Raw genomic sequence first — 21,651 nt, 5'->3', positions numbered from 1 at the left:
AGTCATCTGTACATGTAAAAAAGGGATCTGAGGTTCTGTCAAAACCCATTCTAACTTTTCAGTAGAAGAAGCCTATAAAATGGTAGTCTACTTTTACATTGTGAAAGAGGGTTGTTAGACCTGTGTAAAAAAAGCCCTTGGAGAAAGGAAGGTCTGTGCTCTTAATCACTTGCTGAAGGATCTTGGCCACAATCAGTAGATAGATAGATGTGTTTCTTTCTCTGTGTACTACTTGTCATCCATCGTAGTTAAATCCAGTGATTTCGTTGTCAGTGTGTGTACTCTTGCTGCAGTTCTCTTCCACTCCTTAGTTTTTTGGATGCATCTGTTTAAGAGCAGCAGCACAGACAAGGTGCTGAAATTACCCAAATTTGGAAAGGAATAGTTCAGTTGGAAAGGGCCCACAAAGATCATCTAGTTCAACTGCCTGACCGCTTCAGGGCTAACCAAAAGCTAAAGCATATTATTGAGGGTGTTGTCCAAATGCCTCTGGAATACTGACAGGCATGGGGTATCAACCACCTCACTAGGAAGCCTGTTCCAGTGTTTGACCACCCCCACTGTGGTCAAGTGTTGAGAGTGTAAGTGTTGAGACTGAAGTGAGGTGCATAAAGAAAATCATTAATGCTGTGGATACATTTTTTGAAATGGTAGTAGTAGGGGCGTGGTGTTTTATTTTGTCTGCTTATCAGTTATGTTTTTTTATCTTTGTTTCTAAATGTATACTTTGTTTAAAAACGAGCCGATCCTTGTTTTCATGGGGAAAGATGTTCTGTGTTTTCAGCTCCTGTTGGGCTGAAGGACTTTATGTATGTTCAAGTTGCACAAATTGCTGTTGTTTCCCAACAGACAATTCAAACTGACAGATTTCTTTCATCACCAAGCATATTTCTCTCCTTGCATTGTTCTTACTGCTGTGTTTTGCGTAAGATGTCGTGAGTCTGAGACGTTATTTGATAGTCTGCATGTATTACTCCAGTATCACTCTAATTATTTAGTCAATTGTAGTTTAGATGTTTTACCTGACAAACAGATCAACGTAGTTTTAATAACTGTATTACATAGGAACTCTGAAATTATAAGTTATTTTCTTTGTTGTAGAAGAGAAAAGTAATCTGAAGGCTATTTAGCAGTAACTAGAGTAACCATGGACCTCCTTAGCAAGGTCAGAATCTAGGAAATTTTTCTGACACTTTGCTTATTTGTTTTCAGTCCAATGAATGTGTTTTTGATACACAAGTCACAAAGAAAATGGGTTATTACAAGCTGCTGGAAGTGATGTATATACGTCTTTCAAAAGAGGATGTTCACTCCAAGGACTCTAAAATTAACCAAGCTTACCGTGGCTCTGTAAGTGTAGAGGGAAATGAACTTACCAAGGCACTGATAAAGTAAGATTCTTTTTTCTTGTATTTCCTTTCAATTTCTAGTTAGATTTTGGGTAGATACTCTTTTTAGATATGTCATTCAAAGCAGTAGTATGGCTTAGGTCAAAGATGAACACAGTCTGTGATGTAGCTTTTGGTTTTAAGTGGAATACTCAGTATTTAATTTACATTTGATAAACTGATCTTGAACATGGGGGTTGGAACTAGATGATCTTTAAGGTCCTTTCCAAACTGAGCTGTTCTACAATAATCTACAATCCCATGTCAGAATGACTTCTACCTCCCCTTTTTCCTAGTTGTTTTCTTTTTCTTACATTTCAATATGGTTCTTTGCCTTTAAATTTCAGCTTGAGTCTTCTTAAACACTTCTGACAGAATCAAAATGCACCTAAGAGGACTTAAAAGCTTTACTTTTTTTTACTATGATTTGCTTAAGATCTATAGATGCCTGTGGGCAAAAGACCTATAAAAATTGTTATCTAAACAATTTTTTCTGGCTAATCTGTAGCATAGCTTAGCATGCCTGTCCACTGATAAGTTGCTGGGAAAGAGCCACAAGGCATGTTTGTGTATGGGTTAAAAGGTATCTTCATTTTCTATGAAAATACCCTGCCATCTTCTTGACATTAAAAATGGCTTTGTAAATATGAGTGGAAGTTGGCTTTGCCATTGGTGTATGGTTCGATGATGATTTAATGCTGATAATGCTATAATGATAAAGATCTCTTGAAATTCTGCTCATTCTGTCTTTGGTTGGAAGGCCTTTAATGTGCTTATTAAAGAGAAGGGGAAAAAAGAAAGCCAAAGACTTTGGTGTTTACGTGTCCATTTTTGCCTGTTCTTATTTTCAGATTGTGCTATGATGCATTTACAGAAAACATGGCAGGGGAGAGCCAGCTGCTGGAGAAGAGGAGACAGTATCACTGTGCAGCATATAATTGTGCTATTGCTGTTATTAGTTGTGTCTTCACTGAAAGTAAATTTTATCAAGGCTTTCTCTTTACAGAAAAATCAGAAAAGGTGAGAATCCATTGTTGCTGCTAGAAAGCTTCCAGAGCATGAAACATGAAGAGATGTTACTTGATGTCAATAAATCAGAGAATCAAACTTGAATGACAGGCAATTATATAATGAGCTACCCAGTGAGGCAGTCGAAGGAGTAGTAGTTGACTTTCTTTCCTCTGTGTCATTTGAATTGCTGATGAAGGCTTTGCCATCTGTTTGGAGCGGGTGAAGTAGCGACAGATTTACCACTTTCTCTCCACGCTCAATCAGTTTTCTAATATACAAGAAAACATCTATTAAGTTTTCCAGTGCTTGAAATATACATGAATCAGAGAAATCCTTTTTACAGAGTGCATTGCCTGTGCTTTGAATTCTCAAGTAATTGAGTAGCAAAATTTTCTTAAGCGTTTTGATCTAAAACAGAACTGGCTGTGTTTTCTGTACTTGGAACTTTTACAAGAAGCAAGAAAATACATCAGAGCAATTGTTATTGAGTGCAGCGTTATAACTTTGATATTTTCAAATTTTCTTTGGTTTGCAGAACTTACTGATTTTTGAAAACTTGATAGACTTGAAGCGTCAGTACACATTTCCTATAGAAATCGAGGTGAGTGGAAGTTCTGGGTTTTGGTGTTTCTGAGTAAAAAAAAAAAAAAAAGAGTATGTCTTTAACAGTGTGCTCACTGTTGAACTGGTTGGTTGGCACATGCAGAGAAAGAAAATTCTGTAGTGAGAAAACAATGGAGTACTCCTCATGTGTTTAAAATTACCTTTTTTCTGGAGGAAATGTAGACATCATATACAGAACAAACCTGTGGTGCACATAACTTTAGTACATTGTTTAGCACACTTTACTCCGCTCTTGAATGACTGTAGAAGTAATTAATTTAGCTGTTATACTGTAGCTTTAATAATCACCACTTATAATTTGGACTTGCATTTCTAATTATATGATTTGGATAATTTTTTTGACAATTTTGGTAAGTCACACTGTAAATTTAAATAATAGTAATAAAAAAGTAGTAATTTAGAAATTCTTTCTTTCTATTGTTTAGGTTCCCTTGGAAAGGAAAAAGAGATACACTGCTATTAGAAAGGAAGCCAGGGAGGCATGGAATGGTGGTCAGGGTATGAAATTCATTTATGACTATGAAAAAACTGCTCCCTTATCTTTCATACACTATTTATTGATGCACTGCTAATTGGCTTCTACAGTATCAGGAGCAAGTAAAAGCATTCACAGTACTTTGTCATACAACCAATTCCTATCCACCCTCAGATTCCAGTGGTCAGTAAAGGCACATTTGCTTGTAATTACTTTGATTAATGGTCTATTCTTTTTCCTATTTAGATGAACCCAAGTATTTAGCTTCTGCATCGTACATGATGGATAGCAGTTTGAGTGAGGAAATGAGTCAGTTTGATTTTTCTACTGGAGTCCAAGGTTTTTCTTATAGCTCCCAAGATGTTACAGCTAGCAGCGCTCACTTCAGGAGAAAGGTAATTTAGTGACTTATGTGCTGTGTATAAGAAGTTTTATGCTTTTTAGCAATTGTGCATATTTACTGAGGTTGAGAAATAGAAATGGTGTGTTATGCTGAGAAAAACAAAAGGTTCCCTTTTGTTTTTTCCCTTAGTAAAGTGGAGCAAAATTTGTTAGTCTTACTGAGTTTGTTCTTCAGCTGTTGCTAGTAAAGGTATCAAATAACGAAGTCAGTCATTTACAAACCTTAAAGGTGCTTAAGTTAAAGAGCTCTCCCCCGTTCTACTTAAGAATGGGTTTCTCCAAGAGGTGAGAGAGAGGGCTCAAGCTGTTCTGTTGGTTAGTTTTCTTCCTCTCTTTTTCTCTTCACTATAAGCTGGAGAAAAGCTGTGCATTGTGATGGTTTTCTAAGGCTGTGGTACAAGCCAAGGAGTTGTTAAAAGGTGGCTTTTGACTTTGTCAATAGTTGCACTCAGGAGTGGGCTGTGATGTTTCTGTTTTGCTCTTAGGCGCCCTTTTTCCCTTGTCTTTCAGTTTTCAAAGACACTTGACCAAGCTGACTTTGTTAAATGTATAGAATAAATATTCATTGTTATTATTACATAGTTATTTTTGTGTCTCTGTTGTGGCACCTTGTCTCTTCACTGTTCTTGGAAGAAATGAAGTACTGTTCTTCCAAGTCTTCAGCTGTGAAACAAAGTTGTTTTTGTGAGCTTCAGAACTCTTCCTACTTCCAGCAGTTGCCCCACCTATACTAGCAGGTAGTAATGCTAGAACAACATGAAACTGGCATCTCTAGGCATACAGAGTGAAAGCAATGCACATCTGGTACATCCATCTGGCATTTGAACAATGCATCTGATTTGTTCCCTGTTGCAGATCGAGCATATAGTCAAATCTGTCCATACTGACAAGATCAGAGTGACTCGTGGTATTATCACAATTTACAGTAAATTTTTTTTTTTCAGGAGACATCAGAATACATGGTTTTAAATGATGAGATGGAACTGGAAATGGATGAACTTAACAAACATGAATGTATGGCACCGATGACTACTCTGATTAAGCACATGCAGAGGAATCAGATCACACCCAAAGTGGAGGAGGCCAGTATAAACCAAAAATTTGGCATTGTTTCACTAGTTATAACAAAACAAGGGAGCTGTGACTGGTTGAATTCCTTCATTTTGTAATTTTCATGTCTATAGCTATGTGGCTCAGGCAGGGTTTTTTTTTTTTGGTGTGAAAAGCCTGTTTTGTTCAATAATGGAATTGGTTTTTGCTTGTTTTCTTTACATTTCAGGGCACGGTTCCCATAGACCTTCCTCTTTGGATGAAATTTCTGCATAGTAAGTTAGGAAATCCGTCAGTACCATTAAATATTCGCCTCTTCATAGCAAAACTTATTGTTAATACTGAAGATGTGAGTAATTGCTTTTCCTATTTTTTTTTCTGTTAACATAATAGGTTGTATTATCAACTGCATAGCTCTTAAGTGGTAAAATATGTTATCAACTGAGACATTTGGAGGAGGTTCAAATTTAATGGTTTGTCATGAAAAAAGGGAACACGTTCATAGCCCAAAAAATCCAAGTAGTGCCAGTATTTAGAGTATGAAAGAAATGTGTTTTCTTCTAAAAGCTATTTCTAGAAGTAGGGTGTATCCACAACATGTGTCTTGTGTAAACTATAAGTCATTAATTCATTGATACTGATTAAGGAGTATGGCTGATTGTTTGCCATCTTTGCAGGAGTAAGTACAGTGTCTTTTTAATGGTCACAGATAAGTCTTCGGGAAACCCTTAGAGCTAAATGATGTTCTAGTTGCAGAAAGGTATAACATAACGTAATGTGTCTTTGCCTGAGAAAAAAATCATTTTCTAACTCTTTCTAATCCTATTTCAGACATTTATTTTAAGCTATAATGTTTGAATTGTTCTGAATCCAAAATACAAAACTGAATTTCAGAATTAATTCAGGAAGCTTTAACACTCACTTAATGCCGCTTTCTTAGTAAAACTGTCTGAAATAGAGATTTGGAAGAGTAGGTGAATGACATACTCTTTCAAATTCTGTGGGGACAGATTTTCTACATGAAGAGCTCTTACAGAGCTGTATTATTGGGGCCCTACTCAAATAATTACAACTTCACATGAAGATTTGTGCAAAGTGCTTTTTTTAAGCAGAAGTGAGCAATATAGTTAGGAAGGCTTTTCATTTTAAAGTTACTTTAAAGTTATTTTTTTGTGGTTATCATTTCAGAGTAGGGTAAACAAAATGCTAAGAAATTGATTTAGCAGTCTCACTTGCAGTAATTATTGAACAGGTTATTAAATAATTGGATAATCTGTATCTTGTCCTTGATTTTTTTTTTTTCTCCCTTCCCAAAGGTTTTCCGACCTTATGCAAAGCACTGGCTTGGTCCAATGCTGCAGCTTGTTGTTTCTGGCAATAATGGAGGTGAAGGGATTCATTATATGGTAGTGGAAATAGCAGTTACCGTTCTTTCCTGGACAAGTGTAACTACTCCCAAAGTAAGGAAATGTGAAAATTAATTTTTGCTATTCTAATGACTATTTGCTAAGTAATGAGTGAGTTTATTTTTATGCACTTCGAATCATTTCCTACACCAATCCACTGTTTCATTTAGATACTAACTTTAAAAATAGCTTATTTGCTTGTTTGGAAAAAGCAAATAGTGAAGACGTGTTGGAGTCTCTATGTTTATTTTTGCTTCTGTTCATTGTAGGGAAATATTAAGGATGAGATTTTGGCTAACAGATTGCTTGAATTCTTGATGAAGAATGCCTTTCATCAGAAACGAGCTGTGTTCAGACACAATCTGGAAATCATAAAGACAGTTATAGAGTGTTGGAAGAACTGTCTCTCCATACCTTACAGGTAGGCAATTTGGAACTTCATTTTGTCAATATTTCAGGCGTGTTAGTTGAATGTTTGTAAAGCAGATAATAAGGTAAATTCAGGTGCAACTGTAAATTTTTTGTCCCTGGAACTAACAGTAAAACTTGAGAACTGAATTCTCCAAAGTTTGTGTAAACTAAGAGAACGCATAGAGAACTACGACAAAGAACAACAGCGAGAGTAATCTTTGCAAAGACTTTTTGTTTGAAATATATTATTACTGAATATTAGTGCATTCTTAGTAAGACTTTTATGATCTGATGTGCTTCTGAACTAGAGAATTTGTGTAGGCTAACAATCTCTAATCTGCAAAGACTTCTTCATTGAAGTTAATTTTTACTTCTGCTTTCTATTTTTTTTTTTGTGAAAATATGTATGATTGTGTATGTATATATGTGCACTTGTTTTCTATAGAATTCTTGGATTGTGTATGTGTATATACACATGCAGAGAAAGTGATAAGATAGCAGAATGCAAAATAACACACTATAATACAATATAATTACAATTTAAGATAATAAATCCAATACCATGAGAGAGAATGTTCATAATTAAAGTAGGCCTTACTCTAATGCCGACGGTGAGATGGCTGGGGAGCGAGATCCTGCCAGGACGAGAGATGGGCAGAGAAGAAGGAACGTCCCGTGATCTGCAAACAGTTTTATCTTTCCCTCTGAACAGAAAACGGTAACAGGGCAGCAGAGTCCTCTGGGGAATGTAGTAGTTCTTCTCTTCTGAGAACCAGGTACCTGGAACTATCCACGATCCACGGAATTGGAGCATTAACTCTTTAACTCCCAGTACACTACATGATGCTATGATGTGGAATACCGATAACCAAAAATAATAAAACAATGACACATATATTACCATTACTTTTATGTTTTTATCCAACAGCTTAATATTTGAAAAGTTTTCTAGTGGAGATCCTGATACAAAGGACAACTCAGTGGGAATTCAGCTGCTGGGAATTGTTCTAGCTAACAATTTACCTCCCTTTGACCTGAAGTGTGAAATAGATCGTGTCAGGTGAGAAATGCAGCTCTTTCAAGAACAAATTTTTCTTAAAAGCTTAAGACAAAGAGAGCAACTCTTAACTGGTCAGCATAAAATATCGGAGTTGTACTGTTCGTTTATTGGGAACTTTTTGACTCTGTCACTATGCTTTTTTTATCTGCAAACTTGGTGGTACCTTCTTAGCACAGGTACTAAGGAAACCAGCTAGGATTGCCCTCCTTGATTTGTTGTTGAGACAGTCTTGTGGGTGAAGTGGTGATTAGTGGCCATCTTGGCCATACTGCTATGAACTCGTTGAGGTGATAAGGAGAACATTACCAGCAAAACTTTAACCCTGGATATGGGAAATGCAGACTTCAAGCTGCTTGAGAACTTGACAAGATGCCTTGAGGAACTGCCTTTGAAGGCATTGGGATCTGTCAGTGCCGGTCACTTCTTAAGTATCAATGTCAAAAGTTAAGCAGGCTGAGCAGTAAGCTGACTTGGCTGAGCAGACTTCTTCTAGAGCTTAGGTGGAAAAAGAAAGTGTATGCCCACTGGGAGCAAGGTCAGGCAATGTGAGAGGACAGCAGAAATGCTGGTTGCCATTGTAAGGAGAAAATTTGTGTGGCCAAAGCTCAATTAGAGTGGATGCTGGCCAGTACTGTGAAGAACAACAAAAAGGGCTTCTTTAAATTTGTTAACAGCAAAAGGATGACCAGAGATAACTGGTAACCTGATGAGACTAGTCACCTCACAAGACTGATGTCATCGTGAGACCTCTCTCAATTATTTTTCAATAACCTTGAGAATTGGGTGAGGTCCCACTTGACTGGAAGCTGGCAAACATCATTGCAGTTTTCAAGAAGGACAAGAAGGAAGATCCTAATAATTACAGGCCTGCAAGTCTTAGTGCAGCGCAGTGTCAGAGTCAGCGGTGTGCCCTGGCAGCCAAAAGGGCCAGCTGTACTCTAGGCTGCATCAGGCCCAGTACTGCCAGTGGGTAGGGGAAGGGGTTGTGCCACTCTGCTGTGCACTGTGCAGCCTCACCTCCAGCACTGGGTGCAGGTTTGGGCACACAATATGAGAAGGACATAAAAATATTAGAGAGATTCTAGAGAAAGTCTACCAAGATGGTGAAGGGTCTGGATGGCAAAGTGTATGAGGAGCGGCTCTGATCTGCCCAGAGCAGAGGAGCTGAGGAGAGGCCTCATGGCGGCTGCAGCTCCTCACAGGGAGTGGAGGGGCAGCGCTGAGCTCTGCTTTCTGGTGGCAGTGAGAGGACCCAGGGAACAGCATGGAGCTGTGTCAGGGGAGGGGCAGCTGGGGGTTAAGGAAAGGTTCTGCACCATGAGGGTGGTGGGCATGGAACAGGCTGCCCAGGGTGGTGGTCACAGCCCTGAGCTGCTGGAGTAAAGAAGTATAGTTTGAATTTGGGTGGTCCTGTGTAGAGCCAGGAGCTGGACTTGATGATCCTTGAGTATCCCTTCCAACTTGAGATATTCTATGAATCTATGAAATGCAGGGCTAATTTATTTTGGAAAATAGTGAAAAGGCTGTAGGCTTTATTACAGTGGGCCCCAGGACTGCAGTTTCCTGGGAATTAACTGCTAAAGCAAGGATTTGAGACACTGTAGGTGGGAATCAGTATTGTGCCATACTGATCTCTTCTAAAAGCAGTCACTGTGCTGTTAGCTCAAAAGTTTTTCAGTGTGAAGTCTGGTGGCTTATAACATGTCTGCTTTTTGTGCTAGGTATTTTCAGGCTCTGATCAGTAACATGGGCTTATTAAGGTATAAAGAAGTTTATGCAGCTGCAGCAGAAGTGTTGGGACTTGCTCTTCAATATATTGCTGAGAGACAAAATGTAAGTAACTGTATTAGGTGCATGATCATTACTGTCTTAAATATGTATACATCTTTTGTATGGCTACTCAGTTCAACTACAAAAATAAATGATTTTAGAACTCCACGGCCTTTGTCTGACTGATGAAAAGATTAACTCATTAACTCAGGATGAAGAAAGCTTTAGATCACACTAAGAGCTGACTTTCTGCCCTGCTGTTTTGGAGCTAGAGGCGAATGCACTTTGTTCAGCTCTTGCATCTCAGCAGCACTGGTGTGGTACATTTTAAAGTTTTGGGGTTTCTTCTTGTTTTTATTGTTTTTTTATTAAAAATGAAAATTGAAAGGTTTGGGGCTACTTTTTGAATGTTTGTATCTGAGGATGTTTAGTAACTTGCAAGTTTTGATGCAAGATTCAAGGATATTATATTTAGTTTTGAGCATTTATGGCTCACGTGGATAATGAAGTGAATGCAAAACCATTACTCACTGAATCTTACAGTACTAGCACCAAGGGATAGTGCTTGATGTCCATAGAAATCAGTTTGAGACAGATACTAGAAGTATCTCTTTACAGAACCGTTAGTTACCACAGGGGGTTCTGTAGGTAGCATCAGCAGGTTCAAAAAGAGATTTTTGAGAGGCAAATTTATGCACAGAAGTCCGCTAACTAGTTCTAAAAGCAATAGGCAACAACATATACTCTAAGAGCTAGTGATGGATACGTGCTGGGATGTATGAGGGGGAAAAAAAAAATGACACAATGCTGCCAGGCTTATGAACTTCCCCTAAATATCATTCTGCAGCTGCTGCTACAGAAATACCAAGTTATTGGTGCAGTGGATTATTACTCTGATCTTGCAGGATATTCCTGCATTATTCTCCACTAAATTGCCTTCTGTTTGTTCTCTTACAGTTTCTAGAGCACATTTCCTAAACTGAATTCCTGCAGTCTTCTCTTCCGTAGTTCTTCAAGTTCCATTAAAAGCAGTGTTAATTTTAATGTTACTCCATTAAAAGAGTAAAATAGCAAAGATGGTGGAAATGTTTTATCCTATTCAAAGCTAATGTCTTTGTCACTTAGTGAAGACTGCTTCTTCATTCACTAAATGTCTTCAGTAAAAATGCCTTTTTCTTACATTCACTAGTTGGAAATCTGCCACGCTCAATAGTTACTATTTATATAAGCTTGTATTTCAAAGTTAAGATTTTAGTTGAAAACCAAATAAAGCTCAGAAGGGCATTGTGAAACAGTTGTGTTTCAGCCAGGCATCGCTGTACAGCAGCTATGAAACACCATAAGGTCAGTATGAAGCAGGTGAATCTTACTTAGCAAAGTGCAGTGGAAAGAAACAGTACATCAGCAATACTGCTTGTCATTAAACTGGTGATGGATTTCACGGCTATTCGTATCGTTCTGTCTTTCTAATTCTCAGATACTTGAAGATCCAGTTTATGATTGTGTCATAAAACAATTAAAACATCATCAGAACACCCAACAGGATAAGTTTATAATATGCTTGAATAAAGTTGTTAAGAATTTTCCTCCTCTCGCTGACAGGTATGTCATGATTTACATGGTGAATTCATTGTAGATCTAGAGGAATAATAGAAACTATCTTGCTTTTCTTCACGGGCTTATGTTCATGTTAAGGTTTATGAATGCAGTATTCTTTTTGATACCAAAACTTCATGGTGTGATGAAAAACTACTGTCTGGAAGTAATTATGTGCCGAGCGGAGGAAATACCTGATCTCTATTTGCAGTTAAAGAGTAAAGACTTCATCCAGATCATGAAACACAGGTAAGTGGTCTCGTGGTTATAAGTGTGAATAAATAGTCTAAGCTTCTTGATAACGTTGCCTGTTGTGGCCACAAAAAAAGTTACACCTCCAGATGCATTTGGAGGTCACGTTTGTTTTTGCTCGTTGCTCTCATAGTTTGAGGAAATAGAATCTGAGTGTTAAGTATAAGATAGTTAACTCAACGTGAAAAACAGAAAAAAAATCCTGTATAGCATTAAGGTGAAACATCAGCTCCTATTCACTAGGGTGTGAATTTCACCGTTAGTATGTGTTGCTTTAGTTTTATTCTTCTAGGTTGAACTCAAAAGTATTTACCTCAGGCTCTTTACATGAAAGCAGATATCAGTAAAATCTGAGCTGATCTTCTGGTTCTTTGTGTAGTAATAAAAAGAAAAACAAGGTAATAATTTTTAATATGGCTTTTGTTTTCTCTCCTTTTCTCATCTTCAGGGATGATGAAAGGCAAAGGGTTTGTTTGGATATAATATACAAGATGCTGTCTACGCTAAAACCACCAGAACTTAAAGAACTTCTTTCTGGAGTGACAGGGTTCATTTCTCACCCTTCTGTAGTATGTCGACAGCGCATGTATGATATTCTGATGTGGATTTATGATAATTACAGGTATGTTGTCTTTCAGTTCTTGTTAACACTGGCTTCCAACTTTGTCCTGAACTTCAGCCCAGAACTAGAATGCTGCATCAACACGGCATGAAGGTGTAAAGGATCTTAGCTCTGATGTTCTCACTTTTTTTTTTTTCCTATTGCCAGTGTTTATAACTGTAGTAAGAATTGTATGCTATAGAAATTTGTTTGTAGTTAGGAGATGTATTAAGACACTTTGGCATGATCTGGATCTGTTCAATCTGATGGTATGAGGATGTTCTTTCTGTTTGACTTAGAAAACAGCGTATGACTATTCTTGAAGGAGAGTGCTATTGTATCATCTGTCTTGGCTGGGTTCTGTTGTGTGCTTTTGCCTAAGATAACTGTATACTGTTAGAATGGATGATTCTGGTGAAGAGCATGCAGGCAATTTTACTGCAGTGTCACTTGGGAAAAGACTCCACTGCTTTTCTTCTGTTTTACCCTTGCTAATGTTGGGCCTTTCTAATAAAAACCTATCAACGTATTTTTTAGCTTTCTGATTTTTATTCTTCTCAGTAGTGGAGAGACATTCCACTTCTGGGAATGAAGACCTCATGTCATGAAAAAAGTGTTGGCGTGCCAAGTTGAGACTTTTTTTTGATATGGGCAGGTTCCTCCTTTTCTCCCACCGTCCTCATCCTCTTGTTTGTTTTTTCTTTAATGGGTTGTTTGAGAGAAGTCACTAAGAGACATTTTTCTCCTAACGTCAGTGATCCAGAAAGCCAAACAGATGGTGATTCTCAGGAAGTACTCGGACTGGCGAAAGAAATCCTGCTTCAGGGACTGATTGATGAGAATGCTGAACTGCAGTGAGTAAACAGGGTTGTGATGACTGACGTAATAAGTCCTTAAATTGCCCTTCCTTTGTTTATAATACCAGATTCAATAATTAGATGTTTTAAGGTATTTTAATATAAAAGAGTGACATTGAGATAACTGCTTCCTTTTCTTGCAGTGAATTAATTTATAAAATTTTGTCCAGTGGCTTCACACCGAATTATAGTGAATCACAGAACTTTTAAGCAGATCTCTAAGGCACGGAGAAATCATTTCAGTGGGTTGGTCCTAATTCTGTGCTAATGTTCTAAGGTTTTTGGACAAGGCCCTCACTCTACACAGGTGCATAAACAAATTTGGTGTTGGCAGATGCTGAATTTCTTTAACTTTTTTTTAGTGAAGCAGAAGATAGAAGACTTCTGTGCTTAATCACCCATAGCACTTCTTGAGAGGAAAACAGTACAAATACTTATTTTTTAAGAGTAAACCTTTATAATATCAGTTAAATGGTGTAGATCATGGGAGATGAATGTGGAAATCCATGTAATTCAACAAAAGATCCGTGGTGTGAAAGGTTTAAATGTCGACATTTGTTAAGTTATTGTTTTATTTAAAATTGACCTTTTTTGGTAATGTTGCATTTTCTGTTTGCAGATAAGAATGAGTAACTGAATTCCTTATTGTTGCAGACTAATTGTTAGGAATTTTTGGAGTGACGAGACAAGATTACCTGCAAATATTCTTGATCGTATGCTGATGTTGTTAAGTTCTTTATATTCTGCCAAGATTGAAACACAGTACTTGAGTCTAATCACAAATTTTCTGCTTGAAATGACCAGCAAAAGCCCAGATTATTCCAGAAAAATATTTGAGCATCCACTATCAGAATGCAAATTTCAGGTGAGTAGTAGTAATGTGTTATCCTGTGTGCAACCATGTGACAAATTCCAATCCCTAATGAGGGATCTGGGATTGTTCAGCCTGGAGAAGAGGAGGCTCAGGGGAGACCTTATCGCTCTCTATAACTACCTGAAGGGAGGTTGTAGTGAGCTGGGGGTCAGCCTCTTCTCTCTTGTAACTAGTGACAGGACAAGGGGGAATGGCTTCAAGTTGCGCCAGGGGAGATTTAGGCTGGACATTAGGAAATACTGCTTTTCTGAAAGAGTGGTCAGGTGCTGGAATGGGCTGCCCAGGGAGGTGGTTGAGTCACCAACCCTGCAGGTGTTTAAGAAACGTTTAGATGTTGTGTTGAAGAGACATGGGGTTATTGGTGGTAGGTGGATGGTTGGACTGGATGATCTTGTAGGTCTTTTCCAACCTAGCTAATTCTATGATTCTATGTAGCTGCTGCTTTGACAGGAATGACAGAGTGGAGAGTATTCAAAGTGTCTTTTGGAATTCATAGGCAACACCTGCAACAGTTCTGGCTTATGCATGGCAAATTTGTAAATCCATCTTGAGCTAACCAGTCTGGATTTCAGCAAGCTTTTCTGCTGAGCTATGGGGAGGGTTTACGTGTTGTCTGTTTTTGTTTTTCTTTTTAAATACCCAAGTTTTGCCCATGTGTCTAGGATGACGTTTTAGATTCTGTACTTCCACTTCTGCTCTCCTGTCTTTCAAAGGCAAAAAGCCTACACTCTAACTGTTCTTACTACTTTGTGTGTGTGTGTTTATAGGACTTTGTAATTGATTCCAGTTGGCGTTATCGAAGCACCATGCTCACACCTATGTTTGTGGAGACTCAGGCTTCGCAGAATACTCACAGGAATTCATCACAAGAAAGATCTCTTTCCATTTCTGGGTCAGTAGGTGGTCGAGTGAGAGCTACCCAAAGGCAATATGAATTTACACCTACACAGAATGCCAGTAAGTTCAGACTTGGGGCCTCTGAAATTTTGTTGCTTACTGTAAGAGTGATTCTATTCTTTTCATTCCTGTTGCATGTGAATTTGTAATGCAGAAGTGTAAATGCACTTAATACTTTGTATTCAAGAGCTTTTATTTTTAATAAGGAAAAAAAAACTTATTCGCATTTTTATTGGTCTGATACACTTTTAATGTTCTGCCCAATGTAAAAGTGTTTCTTGCAGTCTGTTCTGCTTATGAACACTGGGAATTATATTTTTAGGGGAGGGAAACGGTGTGCTTCGTAGAAGTTTACACTTGGGTTATACTGAAATGTTACTGTTCTACAATTTATTTTTTTTTTACAGGTGGTAGAAGTTCTTTTAATTGGCTAACTGGAAACAGCATTGACACTTTGGCAGAGTATACAGTTCCTTCTTCCTCTGAATCTTTGTCTTCATCCATGCTGTTAGTTAACAAACGGAGTGAAAAATTTAAACAAACAGGCTTTAAACCAGTGGGGCCGGATTTTGGGAAAAAAAGGCTGGGTTTACCTGGAGATACGGTGGACAGCAAAACTAAAGGTGTGTAGGCCTTACAGTAGAATTTCTATGTTACACTTTGTTTGGGCATCTTTGTCAGTTATTTGGCTGATGGTCTTTTACCATTCTATCTGAAGTTGAATTTTACAGATCTGGTTTCCAGGAGTGTATGTTGATAGCTGCATGAAGTATGGCAAAAAAACTAGGATTGTGCTAAGAATTGCCAATACTGTGTGTTCTGTGACAAAAGAATTGAAACCATAAGATGATGTTCCGTTTTATGCCTAGGTATAGATGAACGAGCAGAAATTTTAAGACTGCGGAGGCGTTTCTTGAAGGACCAAGAGAAAGTCAGTCTGATTTATGCTAGGAAAGGTGTGGCTGAACAGAAAAGAGAAAAGGTTTGTCATTTCAGTTACGTTTAAAACTTCAAGTCTCAGTGCCACCTACAGTCTTTATCTCTAGAAGTAATTGTGTTAAGAAAGGGTAGGTGCAAGATGCTGGTTGCTACTGTAAGAGCTTCAAAATATTTTATTTGAAAATCATGCTGTTTTTGTGCTTAAAGCTATGTGATGATACTTGACAAGAGCAAGAAAAGAGCTAGGTAATGCTTCTGTTCTTCCACTTACTGTGTACAAAGTGATTTTATGTGATGGAACCCCTAGTAGCAAAGGGAGGTGTTCACAGTAGAAGCTGTTTATGGTTGTCATCCCAAAAACTAGAAACCTTGAAGTAAGAATACTCCACAGAAGTAGTTGGAGAACATTATCCATTGTCTGAAGGTAAACTCAAAAATGTGATACAGCCAATGGGCTAACATGAACTGTTGAGGACTTTTAATCTGAAGGAAGCTCAGTAATAAGCATTTACTGAGTATTTATTAAAACTTGGTACTCTATGGGTTTCTTGGTTGTTACATATTCATGATAAGTTTAAATAGACTCTGAAGCAGTTTTCCAAATGTTCATGTGACTAAAATAACAGGTATTATCATCCAAAAATGATAGCAGTTAAACAAGAACGAAGGAACCCAAGACTGAAAGTTAATTTTTGAGACATACTTGTAATTCTTTGCAGCTGCAGACAGCTGTGTAAGTTGAACCTGTATCTGGAAGAACCACGCAAAGACCGATTTTTCTCAGTTTGTTTACTTGTAGACCAAAGTTCCCCTTTCTTCTCACTCTGCAAGGGAAAGAACCTGTGAAAAAAGTATTCAGTATGACAGTCCAAAAACAAATGAAAAAAAACTGGTGTTCCACACCAAAAGACTGGAGGAGGCCATGAATGTAGCCAAGAGTCCTTAAACTTTCCAAGAGATCTGTTCCACATAAGCACACATGGATCTCTGTGCCTCATGTTAGTATCGCACCTGATGGGTCAGCGGGAAAAATAGATCCTGAGCAAGAAAGAATTTGGAGATTGCTGTAGCAAAGCCCTTATTTCTCCCAGGATATTTCTCTTGGAAGTTTTTTGGAAATCATCCCTTTCAAGTCATGTAGAATAAGAATAGTCTCAAATGAGAAAATCCAAAATGTTTAAAGAGAAGAAAAAATAGTCAAACTGTCTTTTCTTTCCCTCTTCCATTATACCAATGTATGCATCATCCATCCACCGTCTGCTGGTTTAACTGGTAAAGACAAGAGTTACAAGTGAAGTTCTAGGCTCAGAACTTACTGTTGATTTCCTTTACAGCCTGTCCATGCTGTGAAAAGAAAAAAAAAAAATAAGAGGACGAGAGAGGTTTTATCTATATGTGTTAGTAATTCTTGTTTAATTTAATTGTATTTCTTCAAGCCTCAGAAAAGGCAAGGCAGCTTTTTAACAGCTAGTTTACAACAGTTTTATTACAGTTCGGTTTAGGTTTTACTAGGAAGCAGTTCTTCCAAATCATCCTCCTTCCTTTCCCTTCCTATCCCACTGTGTGAAATGAAACAGTCGCTTTAGCAGCCTCATGTTACTTTGCTCATGTTTGGCCAGGCTCTGAGAACCTTCATCTAACTGAATGGTGTGACTCAGCTGGCAGGCAGTAATTTACTACACGGTAATAGCTCACTGGCTTTCTATAGTAATTATTTTATGTTAAAAAATAATAATAAAAAAAATAAAACACTTCAGTGCTATGTGTGTGGAAGCAGGAACTACAGGGCATTAATATTAAAAGATAATGGCTAAAGTAACTCTGTGGAAGAGGCTTTGGATTTCTTAAATGACTAAGATTATTTTCCTTTTAACCATATTTCAGCTTTGAAGTATTCGTTTAATGATCGTGGCAGAAGCTTACAGAACACTTCAAAAATACTCTTGCTTATTATGTCTTGCCCAGATACAGCTCTTTCTCATTAATATGATTTTTTCTTTTTTTAACATGAGCAATGCATTTCAGGAGATGAAATCTGAGCTGAAGATGAAGTTGGATGGCCAGGTTACTTTGTACAGAAGTTACCGTGTAGGAGACCTTCCTGACATCCAGATTGAACACTGCAGCCTCATTGCCCCTCTCCAGGGCCTCGCCCAGGTCTGTCCGCTTTACAAATGCCATTTTGAAGTTGTTTGCTTTGGTAGGAACAACAATGTGTGGTTGGGCAGCTGCTTTCAAAATTTTATTGTTGTTTTGCTGCCAGCCACCGTGACGTGCTTTCGAGGAGCCTGTTTTGAGGGACAGTGTTCCTCCTGCCCCTGGCTGGTGCAGTGATGAGAGAAGATGCCTCGCAGGTTGCCTCACCTGAGCAGTTGAACCCAGAGGTTCTAAGATACCAGCTGTTGTTGCCTCTGAGTTCCCGGGCTTGAGAAACAAATGGCGGTTTTTAGAGACATTATTGGGAAAGGGCATCTCACTGTATAAAAACAAAATTGTCATTTTTGTTCTTTCACGTAGCTGCAGTGGAGTGGTAAAAGCAGAGGTGAAGTTGCTGTGGATGGATTGCACTTGGACTAGTCAGTAAAGCTGATCCAATATTCCTTTTCTTATCTGAGAATGGCAGAAACTATAGGCTGAACTTACATTTTGCAATGTTTGAGAAGTCACAGTATCCCTGATTGTCTTTGCATTTAGTTTATTTTGATAGTCCCTTATTTCTGTTTGAAGGGGTAAGTAGCGCAATCATGAGTTATCTGAACAACATTAGATCAGGAGTTAGACCAAACTCCAGTCCTGTGATAGACCAGTGTATGGGATTATGTAACATTTGCGAGTGTGTTTCTGGGTTGAAGAAATGCCTTTAAATCTCAGATGGCACCATCTGTGTGTATGTATCTCTCTGTGCCAGCTCCCTCAATGTTTGGGGCTGGATTATCTCACACATTGGTGTCTTCTGGGTTTTTTTGTTTACTTTTCCTGAAGCCCTCTTCACTGGCAGTGGTGTCCATAAGATGGTTCTGAGTGTCTGATTCCTTTTGCAGGAATTGAGAATATGTGAAAACTGTAAATTCTCTCCTGACCACCAACGCTCTGGCCTGAAACCTACATTGTCTTCCAGTTTGTGTAGAAGAATTAAGATAGGGTTTGAATGTGTTGTACAGAAAGCCTGAAATAATGGCCAGTATAGATGCTGGGCACACCAGAGCAATTTTTCCACTCCCAAACAGCATCCATGCAAGAGTTAGGTTACAGGATGGTTTGTATTTCTTAATTCAATTATTACTTTACTGTGTCGCGGCGAAATCCAGTGACCGTATTGCTTTTCTTATCGTTTACAGAAAGATCCGACATTTGCCAAGCAGCTTTTCAGCAGTTTGTTTGGTGGAATTTTTCATGAGGTGGAAAAATCTAAAATTCCTTCTGAGAAAAAAGTCATCGTCCAGAAGCTGCTGAAGGACTTCAATGATTTCCTTAGTACAAGCCTTTCGTACTTCCCACCGTTCATTGCGTGCATCCAGGTAAAGCTTAGTCTGTGACACGAAAATAACAGAATATAACGTCTCTGTCTCAGTGTGTGATAAAACCAGTGGTAGATGTTACTGAAATTTAGGCAAAGGTGGATGCAGTACTCCGGATGTGGCCTTACAGTGGTAGAGTAGAGGAGGAGGAGGATCACCTCCCCTGACCTGCCGGCTGCGCTCTTGTTAATGCACCCCAGGATCCCACTGGCCTTCTTGGCCACAAGGGCACACTGCTGGCTCATGGCCAACCTGTTGTCCACCAGGACACGCAGGTCCTTCTCCTCAGAGCTCCTTCCCAGCAGGTCAGCCCCTACTAACCTATACTGATGCATGAGATTATTCGTCCACAAGTGCCAGACTCTACACATACTTTTGTTGAACCTCATGAGGATCCTCTCCACCCAACACTCCAGTCTGTCCAGGTCTTGCTGAATGGCAGCACAACCTTCAGCTGTGTCAGCCAATCCTCCCAGCTTTGTATCATCAGCAAACTTGCTGAGGGTGTACTTCACCCCTTCATCAGCCATGAGAAAAATTGGAAAGGTTATGTAGATGTCGAGGTGCTACTATTTCCATTTCTGGGAAGTGCTTATTGAGGAATACTTGAATATCTTGAGGATAGCAGTAGCTGTCAGATGGGTTGTTGTTAGCATCTCTCATTTATTTTTTCAGCAACATTTTCAATTAGATCTTCTGAGGTAGTTGTCTGGCAGTTTTCACTAATGAGGAAAAGACTTGTTTGTGCCAAAGACTGAGTGGGTGCACCACAGCTCCATCACTGAAAAGTAAACTTGCGCCTTTCTGCTTTGTTTCTGCGCGCTCCTGTGCTTCTAACGCTAGAAGAATATGCTGGCTTGGAATGGTTTGTGAACTTCATATTCTACCCCAAGTTTTAGAGATTAGAAAAGCTTGTCCAAGCACTGTTACATAACCACTGTCGCTATATTTAATGTTTCCTGTCATCTGTGTTTATCTTAATGCTGTATCTATCAATCTTTTTTTTTTTTTTTGAGTGACAAATAGTAGTTTCCTCTTTCTGTTATGGAAGTTTAAATATTAGATGTCATTCATAATGCAGGAGGAATATCTAGTCCACACTAGCTTTTCAAATAGTGACAAGCTACTTCTAAGTACTTGTATTTACACATCTGAGAAAGTGTAATTTGTTGTTTACTTTCTTCTGTGCAGCTGCATAAAAGGTCAAATTCTGTGGGGATATTTCTGGGCTGTCTTGGTATTTTTTGAGCCAGCATCTCACAATAGCTATCTGTTAATATTCCCTTTTGACATATTCCCTCGTTCCCATTATTTGTGTTGAACTGTGCTATTAGACTCTATTAAAAATACTTTTGTGTTGGGCTACATTTTTACCTGAATAGATGGAAAATCAATATTGAAAAAAATGAGTAATTTATCAATTAAAAACGTGGACTTTGTAACAGCGCCAAGAGCATCTCGTTGTCATCCCTGCTGAATAAAAAAAGAACAGCAGTACAAAGGCGAGGCTCAAGCTTGTGTATTTGAGCATCCTGCATAACTGTGAGGGGAAGTCTTTTTCCCAACGTGGAACAGAGTTGATATTGTTTAGGAGAGAGGGCTGGGAGAGGAAGAGGGAGCAAACACGTGGCGCAGAGGTTGCCACTTTTGTTGGCTTGGTCAGTTGGAAGCAGAGTTTCTGCTTCCCGTATACCAACAGCATAATAAATATTGGCTTGTGTCAGAAAGGCTGCCTGCTTCACTGCGACTTCCTTGTGGTTGTTTCACTTTCTGGTCTTCTACAAGTTAAAATCCCATCAGAAGAGTAACTTGATGATCAAAGGAACTGTTTCCATCTACAGGGATAATCTTAAAGTTGCCTGTGGGGCTCTGGGGTTCACCTTTAGGACAGATTAAGAAGAAGCTAAGATACTGAGAGAATCTAAATCTGTGACATAAGTTTATACAGACCCTGTAGGACTACCTAGCCTCTGAAGAATGTATCATTGTATATAAATACTTCAGCCATCAGGCTGTCTTGGGTGCCATTCCTTATCCTGAACATATGGTGCAAGCAGAAACAGGAAACACTGTGTGTGTAGCAAAGAACGTTCTCTCTGCTTGTAGAAGATAAGCGATGATACAGTCACCTCCTTTGATGTGGGATGATGTCTGTAAATTGTGAGTTTGGGAAACTATGCTCCAGATAATGCTGTTATATTTGCACGGTTCTTGCACTTTTCCTATGCGTACTTGGTAAGGGGCTTTTAGTCCTACCTTAACGCAGCTATTCTTAACTTTTTAGATTGTGCAGTTGGCTTTGCATCCCTGACACATCTCCTAAAAGCTGGCAGAGGAGGGATATGTATGTATATGTACGTCTTATGTAGTCTGAGACGGGTAGTTGAAATTGCCTGAATCGCACTTGAAGCATATGCAGGCCCCTCATTGGGATCCACGTGGTCTGTAACACAGGAAGCTACAAGAAGCTGTTCTTTTTCTCTCTTGTATGGAGTACAAATAGAATTGGCAGGAGTCTCA

General features: G+C 38.6%; 1 protein-coding gene across 4 annotated transcripts in view; it reads left to right on the top strand.

Annotated features, from left to right (window-relative positions):
* PRKDC (protein kinase, DNA-activated, catalytic polypeptide) overlaps positions 1–21,651 on the top strand; it is an 85,310-nt gene that overhangs the window by 36,453 nt on the left and 27,206 nt on the right. For all 4 annotated transcript variants that reach the window (XM_021388233.1, XM_021388232.1, XM_021388231.1 and 1 more), the window contains exons 42-62: positions 1,213–1,391; positions 2,240–2,408; positions 2,935–3,000; positions 3,449–3,521; positions 3,745–3,893; positions 4,845–4,982; positions 5,180–5,299; positions 6,267–6,410; positions 6,626–6,777; positions 7,696–7,827; positions 9,549–9,660; positions 11,075–11,199; positions 11,293–11,442; positions 11,894–12,067; positions 12,802–12,900; positions 13,558–13,768; positions 14,545–14,734; positions 15,082–15,297; positions 15,544–15,656; positions 17,639–17,770; positions 18,952–19,131. In XM_021388233.1, the coding sequence (XP_021243908.1) occupies positions 1,213–1,391; positions 2,240–2,408; positions 2,935–3,000; positions 3,449–3,521; positions 3,745–3,893; positions 4,845–4,982; positions 5,180–5,299; positions 6,267–6,410; positions 6,626–6,777; positions 7,696–7,827; positions 9,549–9,660; positions 11,075–11,199; positions 11,293–11,442; positions 11,894–12,067; positions 12,802–12,900; positions 13,558–13,768; positions 14,545–14,734; positions 15,082–15,297; positions 15,544–15,656; positions 17,639–17,770; positions 18,952–19,131 (3,024 nt within the window). The remainder of the gene's footprint in view (positions 1–1,212; positions 1,392–2,239; positions 2,409–2,934; positions 3,001–3,448; positions 3,522–3,744; positions 3,894–4,844; positions 4,983–5,179; positions 5,300–6,266; positions 6,411–6,625; positions 6,778–7,695; positions 7,828–9,548; positions 9,661–11,074; positions 11,200–11,292; positions 11,443–11,893; positions 12,068–12,801; positions 12,901–13,557; positions 13,769–14,544; positions 14,735–15,081; positions 15,298–15,543; positions 15,657–17,638; positions 17,771–18,951; positions 19,132–21,651) is intronic.

The sequence above is a fragment of the Numida meleagris genome, chromosome 2 (assembly GCF_002078875.1).
Source record: "Numida meleagris isolate 19003 breed g44 Domestic line chromosome 2, NumMel1.0, whole genome shotgun sequence".
Taxonomy (NCBI): domain Eukaryota; kingdom Metazoa; phylum Chordata; class Aves; order Galliformes; family Numididae; genus Numida; species Numida meleagris.
The sequence above is the reverse complement of the archived record's forward strand: the minus strand, read 5'-3'. Positions and strand labels throughout refer to the sequence as shown.